Source organism: Sprattus sprattus (assembly GCF_963457725.1).
Source record: "Sprattus sprattus genome assembly, chromosome: 19".
NCBI classification, from domain to species: Eukaryota; Metazoa; Chordata; class Actinopteri; order Clupeiformes; family Clupeidae; genus Sprattus; species Sprattus sprattus.
Genome location: NC_137917.1, coordinates 333,484 through 351,007, shown reverse-complemented (window position 1 = coordinate 351,007; position 17,524 = coordinate 333,484). Strand labels below are relative to the sequence as shown.

General features: G+C 44.6%; 1 protein-coding gene across 1 annotated transcript in view; it reads right to left on the bottom strand.

Moving 5' to 3' along the window:
- ulk4 (unc-51 like kinase 4) overlaps positions 1-17,524 on the bottom strand; it is a gene marked incomplete at its 3' end in the record, with an annotated part of 104,516 nt that overhangs the window by 9,891 nt on the left and 77,101 nt on the right. Inside the window, exons 31-33 of the mRNA XM_080857342.1 lie at positions 16,621-16,726; positions 3,198-3,349; positions 1,445-1,543 (exon numbers count right to left, since the gene is read on the bottom strand). Of these exons, the coding sequence (XP_080713468.1) occupies positions 1,445-1,543; positions 3,198-3,349; positions 16,621-16,726 (357 nt within the window). The remainder of the gene's footprint in view (positions 1-1,444; positions 1,544-3,197; positions 3,350-16,620; positions 16,727-17,524) is intronic.

Genomic DNA, 17,524 nt, shown 5'->3' with positions numbered 1-17,524 from the left:
GTGTGTGTGTGTGTGTGTGTGTGTGTGTGTGTGTGTGTGTGTACGTGTGTGTGGGAGTATGAGTACACATGTATGGACGCTTGTGTAAGAGCGTGCTGTGTGTGCTTGTGTATCTGTGGAGGCTGGGGTGAGAGTGGAGCTGAAGGTCATTGTGGAAAGTTCTAGAAGTCCAACTCAGGCGAGGAGCTGCCTGTCAGTAGCACTGTGCCAGAGTTGGCCACTCAAACACAGGCTCCATCTCCAGCCCTGAACACCTCCCTGACATACAACTTCATCTCCATCTCCTGAAGACAACAAGCACCACACTGCCATACAAAATGCATCCTCCATCCATTATTGACAACGGAATCAGACACATTTATCCTGCTGTATCAGCGTCAATTTGAGCCGTCAGCGGGGTGGATAAAAGACCCTCTTCATTCCTGAATTATGAATGGTCCAATGTTTAGATTGATTATTTCAAAATGAGTTCTTCATAATTCACTATCAGGCTACAATAAATTGCTTTTGCAAGAAAAAAACTAAAATTACCAGAGAAACAGCTTTTGGGAGAAAAAAAAGAAAGATAGGTGAACTCATTCTGTCTCTCAACTACTCCTGGAAACAGAATCAGCAGAACGTGTGTTATTATTTCATGGCTTACATTAAATTAGACCTGCATCAAGAACACCCCACCCAATCAATGCAGCATGGCCCCATCAGAAGTGTGTAATACTTGAGTCATAGTTTGCCATAGATAATCAATTGGAAGCATAAATTATCCAACTTGTAATAAAAAATGCAGCTGGCATCATTCAATTTGTGCTCTTTGATTCCAGTCTCCAGGTAGGTCATGACTAGTTGTAAATACAATCTCACAGAAATCATCAGGTGATCACTCCAGTGTTAATGATACCTATCGATTACCTACGGACGGGCTTCTACGGTGCAGGTTCACTGTGTCCACTGATAACATCTATTAATAAAAGTACTGTTAAAAATGAAAGCTATGCCTTGTGGTCAATAATATGTGTTGGTGTATATTATAAGAGACATTAAATGTTATATCATATTGAAAATGTAATAGAATTTGATATGCACTTATGGACTATGTTAACCCTTCCCCTTAGCTGTATGCCACTGAAAGGCACTACTGAATTGAAAGATTGGCATTTACTGGACAGCTATCTTGTGTTAATGGTCACCCTGCCCTTTTTGATGCCGTAGGGCAGATGCCCTGGATGCAGTGGCCTTTCGGAGGTGCCAGAGGTCATAACTCAACAAATGGCTGGCTACAGGCCTTGGCTGGGCAGTGACAACAGACTGACATGAATGGCCACAGAGCAGAAAGAAACATGTATTCATACGAGAGAGGACATCACACACACACACACACGCGCGCACGCGCACACGCACACGCACACGCTCACGCACACGCACACGCACACACAGTAGTCTCTCTCACCATCTGAATGAGGAGGTTGTTCAGATCAGTTAGTGGCTTGTTTATGAGAAGAAGCTCCTCAGCAGCATGAGTCTCTTCAGAACTCTCTGCTTTCTGGGCCTAGAGAGAGAGGGAGAGAGAGAGAGAGAGGGGGAGAGATAGAGAGAGAGAGAGAGAGAGAGAGAGAGAGAGAAGAACTAGTATAAATAGGAGAAGCTCATCCAGCCCGATGCCCCTGAGTGTTGCTTTAACTCATTCTGTCATGAAGGCAGCACAGTGGAGCTGGATCTATTTCTAGCCATAGCAGATTCCTCGGCTTCCTCTCCTCGCCAGTGGACTTGCACCCTTCCTGCTGTCATTCCCAACACAAACACAGCCAGAGAGACAGCAGAAAAACACTCCTGACTTAATTAGCCTTTATTAAAATGCCCTCCCTGTCAGAAAGCACATTTGAAAGGCCATGTTACTAAACAAGTTCACCACTCTTTAGTGATGAAAATAGATGCAGTTTGAAAATAATACACAGAAAAAAAAACACAACAAAAAGGAGAAAAACACTTCTCTATATTTTCCAACTTCTGTTTACCCGACACTTCAACTCTGTCTTGCTAAACTGACTGTGACACTCTCCGTCTGGAGTATGAGTTCATTTTCCCACCCTCCTCCCTATTTCACAAGGAGTTTTCAGCTCGCTCTTTCTCGCTCTCTCACTCTCTCCTTCCATCGGGTCGCTGCTGAAACTTCATGAAGATTGACTGGCTGTCTGCGGATATGCGATTAGTCTCAAACCTTTTCTCCCTGAAACTCCAGCTTGTGCTTAATTGCAAAGCATGGAGCACTTTCACAATTAAAACTCCCCCATCCATTTGAAATATTAATGCAAGCTAAATCTGAGGCAGACAGATAGAGGGAGAAAGAGAAAAAGAGTTTGAGCGAGAGAAAGCGAGAGAGGGAGAGAGAGAAGGCAGACTCTAAGCACGTACACCTCCCTCTCCCTTATCATTATCGGCCAAATGAATTTGGGTTGCGTTGACGCCTTTTAATGAGCTTTTGCAGCTGTTTTTTTCTTTCTTGGCGAATTGATTTCCATTCCGTATTCTCTCCTTCCGCAGCCTGTGTATAAATATGTATGTGAGGATGGCGGCTGGAAGACAAAAGGACGTGAGCAGCAGATAATGAGGGCCAGTGGGAGTGCAGCCAATGCCCAGTGGGCCGGGGGACCTTGTGAATCCTCAGTGTCAAATAATGAACTTCAATAGCGTGTTTACCAGCCCGATGGGAAGCAAGCTTTCAGAGGCTGTGCTGGCTGGGGGGGGGGGGGGAGTGGAAATGTTAGGTGTGCTGGATAGCATACGTTTAGCCGGACGCTAGACTCAGGGGGGATAGCATGGGCTTCACTGATGATCGCTGGAGTCTCAGTTGTGTGCAGGGTTCTGTGGAATGGCTGGTAGCCACATGGGGTTATTAGAGTCCAGAGTGGGTGATTAAATTCAGCTCATATTCAGTCACCAGCGCCTCAGCCCTGGACCCCAAAAAAGCCAGCCAGCCTAGGGCACGCCTGCCTGAGGAGAGATCAACTACTGCGAGGAGTCCCACTTGAAGGCCTGGATTCTGCACTTTCAACTTCCTCCTTCATCGAGCAGGAGCTCATTGGAAGAGTAAACAGGAGAGGTAGAGAGAGGAGTGAGCAGGAGACAGATGGAAGAGACACAGACACAGAGATGGATCGATAGATGGTGGGGGTGTGGGGTGTGGGGGTTGCTGTAGCAGTCACCTGCAATGCGTGGCGGACCACGGTGGACAGCTGTTTGAGCAGGCTGTGGAGGATGTCCAGCAGAGACAGCAGCAAGGACACACTGGCCTTCACTCCCAGAAGCTCCTCGGTCTGAAGGTAGAGCAGGACACTGCATACCATCTCCACCACACCTGCAACATACACAAACACACACACACACACACACACACACACACTCACACACACCGCACACACACACACGCAAACGCACACGCACACACACACACACAGCTTTGTTACTTGTTGTACAGCATTTGAACCCCTGGCGATTTCACAACTTTGGCCACTTGCAAAAATATGTGTGATCTATAATTGTAATGGTAGGTGTATATTAACAGTGAGAAATAAAACATCAACACAAAAATCCAGAAAAATGCATTTTATAACATTTATGACTTTATTTGATGCAAAAAATAAGTATTTGAACCCCTAGCAAAACTGACTGACAAAAATGACTTAGTACTTGGTGGAATAACCCTTGTTGGCAAGCACAGACGTCAGATGTTTCTTGTAGTTGGTCACCAGGTTTACACACATCTCAGGAGGGATTTTGGTCCACTCCTCTTTGCAGATCCTCTCCAAATCTTTAAGGTTGCGTTTTCAATGCACTGCAAAAAATGCCCCTCTAGATTTAAGACAAATAATTACATATTTAAGCAGGATTTTGCTTAAAACAAGCAAATTTGGCTGCCAGTGCGTTAAGCAAATTTGGCTTGTTAAGATTTCTTAAAATAAGTAATATTTGCTTGAAATAGGTAAAAATAACCTTACCAAGGAAGCACTAGGTAAGTACAATTTAGCTAGAAACAAGACCAACTAGATTTTTCATCTCAATATAAGAGTAATAACACTAGGTTAGAAAAGCATTTTTTGCAGTGTGGGAGGGAATGAGGAAATGAGGTTCAAGCCCAATATTCCACGTTACATGGCCCCATCCATAGTCCCCTTGATGCGGTGGAGTCGTCCTGTACCCTTGGCAGAAAAACAGCCCCAAAGCATAATGTTTCCACCTCCGTGCTTGATGGTGGGTATGATGTACTCTTGGGGTCATATTCAGCATTCCCCCCTGTCAAACACGGCAAGTCGAGTTGATGCCAAATAGCTTGATTTTGGTATCATCTGACCACATTCTGTCTCCCAATCCTCCTTAGAATCATTCAAGTGTGCAATGGCAAACTTCAGAAGGCCCTGTACATGCGCTTCCTTGAGCAGAGGGACCTTGCGAGTGCTGTAGTACTTCAAAAAATGACGGCGTGGTGTGTTGCCAATGGTTTTCTTGGTGACTGTGGTCCTAGCTGCCTTGAGATCATTCACAAGCTCCCCCTGTGTAGTTCTGGGGTTATTCTGCACCTTTCGAATGATCACTGATACCGCACGAGGGGATATCTCGCATGGAGCCCAAGACCTAGAGCGATTAACATTTGTTTGGTCTTGCTTCCATTTACGAATAATCGCACCAATAGTTGTCTGCCTCTCACCAAGCTGCTTGCCAATGGTTTTGTAGCCCATTCCAGCCTTGTGCAGGTCTACAATCTTATCTCTGACGTCCTTGGACAACTCTTTGGTCTGGCCCATGGTGGTGAGGTTGAAGGTGTGAACTATGATTCTTTGGACAGGTTTCTTTTATAAACGTCACCAGTTGAGAGCAGGTTTACCTTGTTAGACCTAATGAGGACTAATCTGTGTGCTTCTTGGGCACATAACTGGTCATTGTGAGCCAGAATTCTTGCTGTTTGCTTGGGGGTTCAAATACTTATTAAGTATTAAGTCATAAATGGTATAAAATGCAGTTTTCTGAATTTTTTAGTTGATATTCTGTTTCTCACTGTTAAAATACACCTACCAAAACAATTCTAGATCACACATTTCTTTGCAAGTTGCCAAACTTCCGAAATCGTTAGGGGTTCAAATACTTCCATCCAATCCATATTCACGTTTTCAATCCAGATCCATATTCAGGTTTAACTGTAGAAGGACATAAACACCACCACTCTCTTAGGCCCATCAATAGACTTTATTCTTCCACAGCTGTATGGAGACAACAAACTGGGACTCACTTTGCCATCAATTATTCTCTTTTGGCAGGATCTCCCATCACACCTCTCATTACCAGTCTGAGTACATGACTGGAGTTAGCTAATATTAACACCAGTAGATTGCTCCTAGAAATGACTAATGAAAGAGCTGAGGCCAGCACTTCAACTTCTCCACCCCTCCCAATGCCAGACACAATGTGCCATGTGCTGAACAATGGAGGAACTTGCCGTCCTTTGTGCCTGGTCATCTATTCAAGCAAATGCGCAGCACAATAACACTACAGCTCACATTCTCATCTCCCCTCCACCAATGATCAACTACCTGCCTGGGAGATAATATCTCTCATCACAGACGCTAACCCCTTTCTCTGCCTCCTTCCATGTTTGCCTTTTCTTCTGCCGGGTCCCCGCTGCTGAAATATTAAGTGCTTCTGAATAATGGGCTCATATCCACAGATGAGAGGCTCTTGTGTGGGTGCGGCGTGGCTCGTGGCCTGACCTGTTGACCTGTGATCAGGGGAGACTCTTGAACCGCGGGAGCTGGGCCGAAGGCCGGCACTCTGCCCCGAGTGAACGCGCTCCTCTGCAGACAGCAGGAGCGTCTCAGCCGTACGGCTCCTTAATCAGCACGCCTCCTGCTTCACTCCCGGCCCTCTCTCCTCTGACCAGCACCTCTGCTCCTCGCCTGGGACCCCACCGGAGCACACAGCACCTCCATCAGGTGGACAAGAATCCCAATCAGTGACACAGAGAGCTGCATCCGTGTGTTCAGACAGTCCGTCACCTTGCCAGTACAGACGTCTCTGAGTGCAATGCAAGTAAGTTGCACTGTTGCAACAATCAGAAAAATGTAAAGTGGGTCTCACAGTGGTGGTCAGCCTAAGCAGGTCGATACTTGATACAGAGACTCATCAGTTGGGATATATTCAACCGCATGCCACAAGGAGCAGCCTGACTAGCCCGCAAGTGGATGATGACCCCCAGAATTCCTGCTTACACCTGCTATGTCCCGCTTGGGATCATGGGATTCTGCACCACTGGACGGACAGCAGCAGTCTGAAACGAGTGCAGAGTAATCACAGACACATCATCCAACAGTGGTGAACTCAGGGTAATCACAGACACATAATCCAACAGTGAACTCACAGTAATCACAGACACATCGTCCAACAGTGGGGAACTCAGAGTAATCACAGACACATCGTCCAACAGTGGTGAACTCAGAGTAATCACAGACACATCGTCCAACAGTGAACTCACAGTAATCACAGACACATCGTCCAACAGTGGTTAACTCACAGTAATCACAGACACATCGTCCAACAGTGGGGAACTCAGAGTAATCACAGACACATCGTCCAACAGTGGTGAACTCAGAGTAATCACAGACACATCGTCCAACAGTGGGGAACTCAGAGTAATCACAGACACATCGTCCAACAGTGGTGAACTCACAGTAATCACAGACACATCGTCCAACAGTGGTTAACTCACAGTAATCACAGACACATCGTCCAACAGTGGGGAACTCAGAGTAATCACAGACACATCGTCCAACAGTGGGGAACTCACAGTAATCACAGACACATCGTCCAACAGTGGGGAACTAAGAGTAATCACAGACACACCATCCAACAGTGGTGAACTCACAGTAATCACAGACACATCGTCCAACAGTGGTGAACTCAGAGTAATCACAGACACATCGTCCAACAGTGGTGAACTCAGAGTAATCACAGACACATCGTCCAACAGTGGTGAACTCAGAGTAATCACAGACACATCGTTCAACAGTGGTGAACTCAGAGTAATCACAGACACATCGTCCAACAGTGGGGAACTCAGAGTAATCACAGACACATCGTCCAACAGTGGGGAACTCACAGTAATCACAGACACATCGTCCAACAGTGGTGAACTCACAGTAATCACAGACACATCGTCCAACAGTGGGGAACTCAGAGTAATTACAGACACATCGTCCAACAGTGGGGAACTCACAGTAATCACAGACACATCGTCTAACAGTGGTGAACTCACAGTAATCACAGACACATCGTCTAACAGTGGGGAACTCAGAGCGGAGAGAAAACCTTCCACCAGGGGGAAAGCGCAACCAATTAAGTTACACTCGGAAATAATAAGCATGGGGAGAAACTTTGTAAAAGACACACACACACACACTCACACACACTCACACTCACTCACACACACTCACACACAGACGCAAACACACCAGCATAATACAGCATCTCACTGCACTGTTGACATGAGAAAAAAAGCGTTTTTTTCTCGGCGCAGCACATTCTTCTGCGCTCATACTTGAGTTTGGATGCTGCTCTGCTGTTTCTTGGCATTATTGCCCCCCAGTAATACATGCAAATAAACACTCAAGGATTTGGGAGCCTTCCATCAACCGGTGGGAAAAAAACATCAAGGCATCAATTCAGTCGCTGCAATATGTTTTTTTGGTTCAGTAATATGTTGGAAATAGAAAAATGAGACAGTGAGTGCCTACAGAGAGGAAACACTAAATATCTTAAAACTCTTAGCATGAAGAGAGAGAATGAGTAGAGTAGATTTTCATTAACACTATCAAAGGGGTGTGAATGCCATTGTTTCTGATGCAGGAATGAAAAACGGGGGGGTGGAGGGAGAGAGTCAGAGAGAGAGAGACAGAGAGAGAGAGGGAGACAGAGAGAGAGGGAGGGATGAGGGGGGGGGGGTGTCTCTCAACACCATGTCACTTCCTCCTCTCCCTCGGGGCTCTTATCTCAAGCTCAGGAAAATCTGGCCAATTATAAAACTCATCTCCTTCCTCTGCCATCCCTCTCTCTTTCTCTCTCTCTCTCTCTCTCTCCCTCCTTTCTCTCTCCCCCCTCTCTCTCTCCCCTCATCTACACTTGCCTAGTCACACCTAAAAGAGACAATTATATGTTTTTTTTGTGTTAACCCCTCTCTTTCTCCCCCACTTCCATTCCAGCAGTCCTTTGCGCTGAGAGAGCAGGCCGCTTCAGCCAGAGCCGCCTGCGAGAGATAGTGCTAATTGTCAGGGTTATATTTAGTGCTGGGTCAACAGTTTTCCAAGAGGAGGCTTTTCCAATCGGCCCGTAATGATGCTGACTTCCTCTAGTCACATACAAGATGACCCCCATGTATAATGAGAGATGTCGAGCGAAGATGGAGAAGAGAGGGAGAGAGAGGGAGAGAGGGAGAGACAGAGAGAGAGAGACAGAGAGAGAGAGAGAGAGAGAGAGGTAGACTGGAGTGTATGCCAGAAGCCAGTGTATGTGATGAGGCAACCCAAAAGAGAGCTGTTGCAAGCTGCTTGGGCTCCGAGAGAGTAAACACCTCCAGTGGTGGAGCGAAGTGGCACACGCAGAGGGTGCCAACATGGGCCTGGGTGTCAGAGCAGCAGGCCACAGCTCAGCGCCGGGCACCAGGGCGGCACGTCGGACTGAACCAGTGGTCCAAGAGACGAATCTGCGATGCGACTCACAAGTAAAGGTGTCCACCAACTCATTGTTTTTGCCTTTGGCAGTGCCTGTTATAATACAACTCCTATGAAGCACACGGAGAAACAACACTCCACCGCCTTGCTGGAGAAAGGCCCCTTTCTGCTCCGTTCCCAGCGCTTCCACTTGAAAACAGTTCAACTTTTTGGCGATTAAAATCAAGGAGAAAAACATAATCATCCCAGTCATATGTGTCTTAATGAAACAACACTAATATAACAACACTACCACAACTTAAACTTGCACTACAAAGCCTAAAAGCTTCTCTCTGAAGGCCAAATGAGTTTCATGTGTTTGAAAGTCATCCTTTTAATCTGTTGAGTACTGAACGTTTGCTACAAGTTCAGCTAATTAGTTAGCACTGGCAATGTTAACATCTAGGAGTGCTGGTAGACCATTTTAGTAACCTAGCAATAATTACCGCTTGAAACAAAACACTTCAGAGCTGCCAGCATTGTGTTTCATAAAGTAGTAGCAATAAAATGTTTAGGCGGGGGGGGGGGTCTGGGGGCCGCTGAGGCCCCCAAAAGCCAGAGAGTTCACATGCTCTGAGATGCAATTTAGGTCATATTAGGACATGTTTTTCTGCAAAATAACTGCAGTATTTTGAGTTTATAATTTCCTCTTTTCCCTGTACTGTTGCACACAATTATACAAAGACATACACAAAAAAGTGTTTTATTACCCAAACACATGGTCACTTAGCACTGAACATTAGTCAACATAAAATAAATATTAATATTTATCTACTGATCCGTGCTATGTATGTAATATCTGTAGGATTCGAACTATTTAAAGCATTTTTATAATCAAAATCGCTGAATTTGCGCATGCCCTGGTGAAACAGAGGAGACATGCGAGGTTAGGCAGCGACAAGCTGCGTCTCATTTCATATAATAGTTAATGTATTTCACGTCTGTGTAGAAGCTATTAAAGGCCCCCACATGGTTGTCCGATCAAGCTCTCCGTTCCGACGAGGAACGCCCTTAAACGCCCTCCTTGAAATTGGACCACACCTTTGAGCACCTCGGAGAGCCATCCGCAGCGCTTGAATTTTCTCACTATCCGATCCGACTATCCGATCCGAGCTGTCCGACACCCCTGGCTAAAATCACGTTTCCTGTTTCGTTCCCTATATGACAGCACCGCCGTTTTTAAAAAAATCGCTGAGAGATCGCTGGGAACCTGGGGCTGGAGGTCCAGTAGTATATTAGGAGTTGGAGGAAGATCAGGGACAAGTTTGTAAAAATGAAAAAAACTATGAAGGGCACCAGCGGCGATGCAGGAGGAAAACCGACATCTCCCTTCTTCCTTGCTCTATCGTGGCTCTCTCCGCATATAAAGCATAGGGAGACGTCGTCTAATTACAGCAATAATAAAAACATTTCTTGGTTTTCGAACAGCCTCTTTGTGTTTGAGTTAGCAGAGCATGCAGTGTTAATGATTACATTGTAAAATAACCTGAATTGTAGACGTAAAAAAGCAGAACTGTTTGTGTGGTATAATAATAGAAAATATTCGGCAATAACCGCAAGCTTGGTCATTGTCGTTAGTAATTCATTTCACAACAACAGCCTCTGATCATTAACTGAAAATACACAAAAACAAACGATTTCTTATTTTATAGTTTGTTGTTGATGATGTAATGGCCTTGTAACATCATAATAAACCGTTGGTAATCTCCACAGCCCCTCGTAGAACCATGCAGGTAGAGGTGAGTCGTACAATCATCAGATTAGAAAGGGCGTGTCTCTCGTGAAGTCGTACGAGGTGAATTGGATAACCATGCCGATGCCTTAAGACTTGCTGATCTGACATAAAACCGCAGTGAAAAAGCAGTATCTCTGCCTCAATGAAGGGGGCGTGCGGGAGCTTGAAAACGCGACTTTCAATCGAAATGTGAAGTGATAAATAATGGTTGGAGACCAATGCTCAGAGATGGGCAGTATTTCAATTACTTGTATTTGAAATACTAGTTAATTTGCTTTTGAGTATTTTGTAATTTGTATTTGATAGGGCCGATAAAAAATCAAATGTAATTTGTATCAAAATACTGTGTGGAGTGGAGTGGAGTAATTTTGTATTTAAAATACTCAAATTACTTTCTCCAGTGTTTAGGCAGAAGGAGATTTTTTTTTCTGTCGGATTCTACCACGAGACCATCTGATCTGCCTCTGAATGTCATTGTCGAATCAGTCAATTTGCCAAAAGTGTTGCTTCTTATGGCCCGCTCCTTTTTGGGGCGAAAAGGAAATCACCCCAGATCTCTCTCATTGACTCTCATGTTAAATATTTTTTTTTCACAAAACAGGGTTGTGGTCGAAAACTTAGAATGCTGTCTTGATCCTTGTCAAATTATCTTCACTAGTACACTGACTTAAAGGAGGTTCTTTCAAAGAGCGAATCGAGTTGTTGCACTGAACGTTAGCCATCTTTACACAATGTGACTTGATTAAAGCCGTGTGATGTCCTTATACGCAATTAGAGCTAAGGTCCGGGACGCGATCTGGCACTCCGCGCCTGGGCGAGACTCTCCACTTTGTAGGTGAGGCGCACCTCACCTAGGACGCGATCTGGCACTCCGCGCCTGGGCGAGAATCTCCACTTTGTGAATGAGGCGCGCCTCACCTAGGACGCGATCTGGCACTCCGCGCCGCATTGCATAGAGCCAGGGGCCCGGGCGCACATGAGACTCTTATTAAAGATCTCAGCCTACTATAAACGTCGTTGAGACTCTTACTAAAGATCTTACTCATTCTCACAGAGACAAAACAAATAGCTACACGGTCATTTATCTGTGTGATGTCACATGTGGGCGCCAATGTTGTCAAAGATAATCTGTACCTTGTGGAAGTTGTATTGTTAAACAATGAGTACTTTGGTAGATTAAAGTGTAAACTTTGAATACAAATGCTAGTACAACTTCTATACGTTATCTGTAAGGTTGTGAGTTTGCAGTGGTAATGTAAGTTGGATTCGTAAAACGTATTTTAGGAAATAAATGATATTGCTTGACGTGTAGCTATTTGTCTCTGTTTTGTTACTGACTTTCAACTTAATACAAATTTCAACAACGTTTATAGTAGGCTACGTGTATTGTTTTGTCTCTGTGAGAATGAGTAAGATCTTTAGTAAGTCTCAACAACATTTATAGTAGGCTAAGGTCTTTAAAAAGAGTCTCATCGGCGCGGAGTGCCAGATCGTGTCCTAGGTGAGGCGCGCCTCATTCACAAAGTGGAGCGTCTCGCCCAGGCGCGGAGTGCCAGACCCGCGTCTTAGGTGAGGCGCGCCTCATTCACAAAGTGGAGAGTCTCGCCCAGGCGCGGAGTGCCAGATCGCGTCCTAGGTGAGGCGCGCCTCATTCACAAAGTGGAGCGTCTCTCCCAGGCGCGGAGTGCCAGACCCGCGTCCTAGGTGAGGCGCGCCTCATTCACAAAGTGGAGAGTCTCGCAGCGGAGTGCCAGATCGCGTCCTAGTCCTTACCTGGCAATTACGTATGACAAAAGCACGGTGGGGATAGCTCTCCCGGAAGCCATAGAGATTGCAATGAGAGCCCTGTGGCGGCGGTTACAAACATGAAAAAAAGGATACGAAACCACTGTCATAATAGCCTGCACCTGGCCCTGTGGTTACTACATTACGCCACTGAATAGCCCAAACCTGAATGTTGTGCTATACCAAATTGTGAGAAAACTGAAAATTCAGAAAAAGTATTTCCTGTATTTTAAAAATACAAAATACATGTATTGTATTTTATTACATTTTCTGGCAACAGTATTTTGTATTTTATTTTGATACATTTATTTGAGGGGTATTTTGTATTTTGTATCAAAATACATTTTGATGTATTTTTGCCCATCTCTGCAATGCTGAAGCTAAAAGTTTGTTTCAAAATACGGGACAGAAGATAGCTCGATCGACTACTCACATTCAAAGCCAAATTGCTATTTGGAACCCGAAGAATATATTTGGCTTTGGACGAACAGCGAAGACTAAATATTAGCAAGGGGGAGCTTCTCACCCCTCATTCGCTAACATTACATCGTTATCAGAGTAAGCCCTTGCTCCGTTGATTTCACATTATTTATCTGAGGATTGTTTAATATCTATGTAAAGCCATTTAACATCATACAAGTGTTTGTGATCACTTTGAACCCAATACTGCTTTTAATTGATGAGCTGATTTTGAGGAATTCAACTTTCCAGCTGAAGTTGTTTCCTGGTTGTTACGGTTAAATAGTTGCTATGCTAAGGACACTTTAAATTACCTTCAACGATTTAAATGGAAGAGTTCAATTTGCATGAAAGGATAGCTAGTTATCTAGCTGATGTTATGGTTAGTGGTGGCTGAATCTGAGTTAATCGGATTCAAAGATCCGAATCCTTACATTCACCCATGAGTCACGAGTCCGTGGTCTCAATTAACCCGAATCTTTCAGTTCTGGCTGCTACGGACGACATTATTAAAACAATGCACGAATGTCATCAAACTGTAGGTCTATAACAACATTAACACATCCGTTTTTCATCTGCATAGTAACTTAGATTAAGCATAATGTCATCAAACTGTAGGTCTATAACAACATTAACACATCCGTTTTTCATCTGCATAGTAACTTAGATTAAGCATATAGGCTACGGACCCGGAGCTGCCAGCTGCGTGGTTGAATAAGAACTTCCTGTAGACAGAGCTGTATCCAGATCCATAGACTCAGCGAATTCATGGGTCGGATTCGTATCCGGTTGAGTGAAAGACTAACTCAAGGGATTCAGGTGAAATGGGTCGGACTCGTATCCGGCTGGGTGAAAGACTAACTCAAAGGACTCAGGTGAAATGGGTCGGACTCGTATCCGGCTGGGTGAAAGACTAACTCAAAGGACTCAGGTGAAATTAAAAAGGATGCAAACATCGGAGATGTCGCCAACGTGACTGTTATCTGAGACTGATAGTAACGTTGGCGACATCTCCGATGTTTGCATCCTTTTTAATATTCAAATATGTCCGACCCATTCAATATGAGTCTTTTAAGTTAGTCTTTCACCCAGCCGGATACGAGTCCGACCCATTTCACCTGAGTCCTTTGAGTAAGTCTTTCACCCAACCTCAATTGATTGATACAGCAAGCAGGCCCGTCGTCAGATTCATTTTCTACGTTTGTAACTGCATTAACGCTACTTTCAGGCCGTGTTTAACGTGTAAGGTAGGCTAAGGTAGATAAGCTGACTTAAATCATTTGATGACTTCTTTCACTCAAAATCGACTGTAACTTGTCTGAACCAATTTTCTTGAAATTTGTTTATTGTAAACATGACAATTAAATTATTAAATTAAGTAAGAATAAAAAATAAGTATCTATTCACAATTTCCGAAATTACATAGGCTATTTAATTCTGATAAGCTGCCTAACCAGCCAAGCCTATCATGTTACAATTTGTTCAATGTATCTAGGCTTACTGTGTGTGTGTGTGTGTGTGTGTGTGTGTGTGTGTGCTTGCGTATTTCCCCTGGATATCCTCAAAACTGCATTACAGTGGTTTGCTGTGAGCGTGCGCATTAGGTACTAGGGAGTGGGCTGCTGGGCTCATTCAGCGACATGATTCAGATTCAAAGGACTCAAAAGATTCGGATCTTTTTAGTGATTCACTCAAAGGACTATGAATCTTCTAAGTGAATCGAAATTCCCATCACTAGTTATGGTCTCCTCGATTGAACTATATACAGTTATAATGGGAACTGCCTGTGCAACTTCGTATGAAACCGTTCATATATCCAGATATTAACCCGAGTTCATCACAAGCTAGCAACTGCCAACTGTATGTACCTTACCAATGTGTGTGTAAAGAATGCTGAAATGAAATATGAAAAACAACCAGTTGTCAATGTGCAAGCTGCCAATTGAATGGTGATTTATTAAGCTACTCTATTGGGTTCATATATTTGTAAATCTGACACTGAAAGAGTCGGTGCCTCAGCAGCCACGAACCTCACCGCTAGCCGCTGGTCAACATTAGTAAAGGCATGTAAAAAAAAATAAAGTACGGTCAATCCGATTGGCGCGTTGCCGGCGCAAGGGACGATTCATAATACGGGTTATATGTGAGCTTTAGGGCTGGTTGGATGTCAACCCATGCACGTGAATGCCTGCTAGAAGAATGAGATCTATTTGTTGGGAAATGCGTAGGATATTCAAGTCAAGCGTAGCAGTGTAATTGGGGTCTGGAAATCGTATCTGCTACGCCAAAATCGTGTATGTTGGCAGCTCTGGGCCATGGGCACTGAGTGCCAAAACACATCTGGTGAAAACAGGTCCTTAAGTGTTCTTTTAGGGTGTAGAAGGAAACTGATAATAGGAGCGATGATGGACAACTGCTACATGGTTAAAACCATTTGATCACTGGGTGAAAACAATCTGTTAGTTCAAGTGTTACAATAATTGTTCATAATTCTGTTCTAGTTACACTCACACTTTTGAATGACCTGCTATCTTTATGGCACATGAACCTTTTAACTGTAATAAGAGGGTAGGCTTAGGTTGCTGGAAAAAGATGGCTTAAAAGCTCTTGTGTCACTTGTGTACTGCTTATAAATTGCTCATTCATTACAGCACAGAGATTAAAGCTGTTACGCAGTGCTCTGCAAACCCCTCCAGCCATAATGGACACCCCTAGTGCAGACCTTTCACACTTCAAGAGCTGACACATAAATAGTGACAGCTGTCAGTTTGAAGTACCATAGAACACTATATGATCTTTAGTGTGTGTTTTCACTCTTGGATGGACCCACAGCAGGCTGACTCAGTGGAGCGGACCACATCACTGAGTACACAGCTCAAGCCAGGCATCCTCCCTTGACACACACACACACACACACACACACACACACACACACACACACACACACACACACACACACACACACACACACACACACACACACACACACACACACACACACACACACACACACACAGGCATGCAGCTGAGCTGGAATCCATTAGGGTCACTGCCATGGTGCGTCTCTGATGGCCTTGAGGAATGTAGAGCTTGTGTGTGTGTCTCTGACTCATCCTATGGCTAGCGTGAGGAGCTGGCATACATACAGGACCGATGGCTACCATATGGAGCTACTGGCCCAGCACGTGCTCTTAGCAGGCATGCTGATAGCCATAGTCATAGCCATGCTCATAGTCATACTCATAGCCATAGACATAGCCATAGCCATGCTCATAGCCATAGACATAGCCATAGCCATGCTCATAGCCATAGATATAGTCATAGCCATGCTCATAGCCAGCCCATTGTAGAAAGAGAGTGGTGGAGAGAGTCTAAAACTGTCAACACAGCCATGGCTAAAGAAGCCCTTATTCAATAATTCAGTGAATGGAGCCGGTCGTCTTGAAGACAAGCCAGCTGGGACATTTGGAGAGAGGAAGAGAGAAGGAGAGAAGGAGAGTGTGTGACAGACAGAGTTAGAGAGGAGGAGGGAGAGTGAGAAGGAGAGGAGGAGAGTGCGTGACAGACAGTGTTAGAGAGAAGGAGGGAGAGTGAGTAAAAGAGACAGAGGGAGGGGGAGAGGGGGAGAGGGCCAAAGAGCGATGAAGAGCACAGATTAATGAGGCAGCAGCAGCTGGTGGAGGGAGTAGACTGCATCAGATATACTGGAATGGCCACTGATGCGTCCAAATACACATACAACTGCCCCCCATACATAATCATTCAGAATACAATGACAGACAAACAGATTTACACACACACACAAACACTAACACACACACAGAGACACACACACACACACACACACACACACACACTGTAACACAGAAGTGTATAGGTGGGGACTTTTTGTTTTACCTTGCTTATAGAAAAGCTGGAGGTCGCCATCCTTCTCTGCTATCAGGTTACTGAGGAGAGCCAAGGCATTCTGCATGGTGCCTCCCAAGACATTACTCTGGTGGTCCTGAAACAGAGCAGACAGATGCAGCTATCTCAAAGCCTATTCATAAAGGACAATCAACCCAATAATCCATGGAGTCTCTGTGTCCACAGCAGTATGGAAAATAAGTATTTGAACCCTACCGATTTCGCAAGTTTGGTCACTTACAAAGAAATGTGTGATCTAGAATTGTATTGGTAGGTGTATTTTAACAGTGAGAAACAGAATATCAACAAAAAAATTTGCATTTGATGCAAAAAATAAGTATTTGAACCCCCAAGCAAACAGCAAGAATTCTGGCTCACAATGACCAGTTATGTGCCCAAGAAGCACACAGATTTATAATTTATAAAAGAAACCTGTCCAAAGAATCATTCTTCACACCTTCAACCTCACCATCATGGGCAAGACCAAAGAGTTGCCAAGGACGTCAGAGATAAGATTGTAGACCTGCACAAGGCTGGAATGGGCTACAAAACCATTGGCAAGCAGCTTGGTGAGAGGCTGACAACTATTGGTGCGATTATTCGTAAATGGAAGCAACACCAAACAAATGTTAATCGCTCTAGGTCTGGGGCTCCATGCAAAATATCCCCTTGTGCGGTATCAGTGATCATTCGAAAGGTGCAGAATAAGCCCAGAACTACACAGGGGGAGCTTGTGAATGATCTCAAGGCAGGCCACAGTCACCAAGAAAACCATTGGCAACACACCACGCCGTCATTTTTTGAAGTACTGCAGCACTCGCAAGGTACCCCTGCTCAAGGAAGCGCATGTACAGGGCCATCTGAAGTTTGCCATTGCACACTTGAATGATTCTAA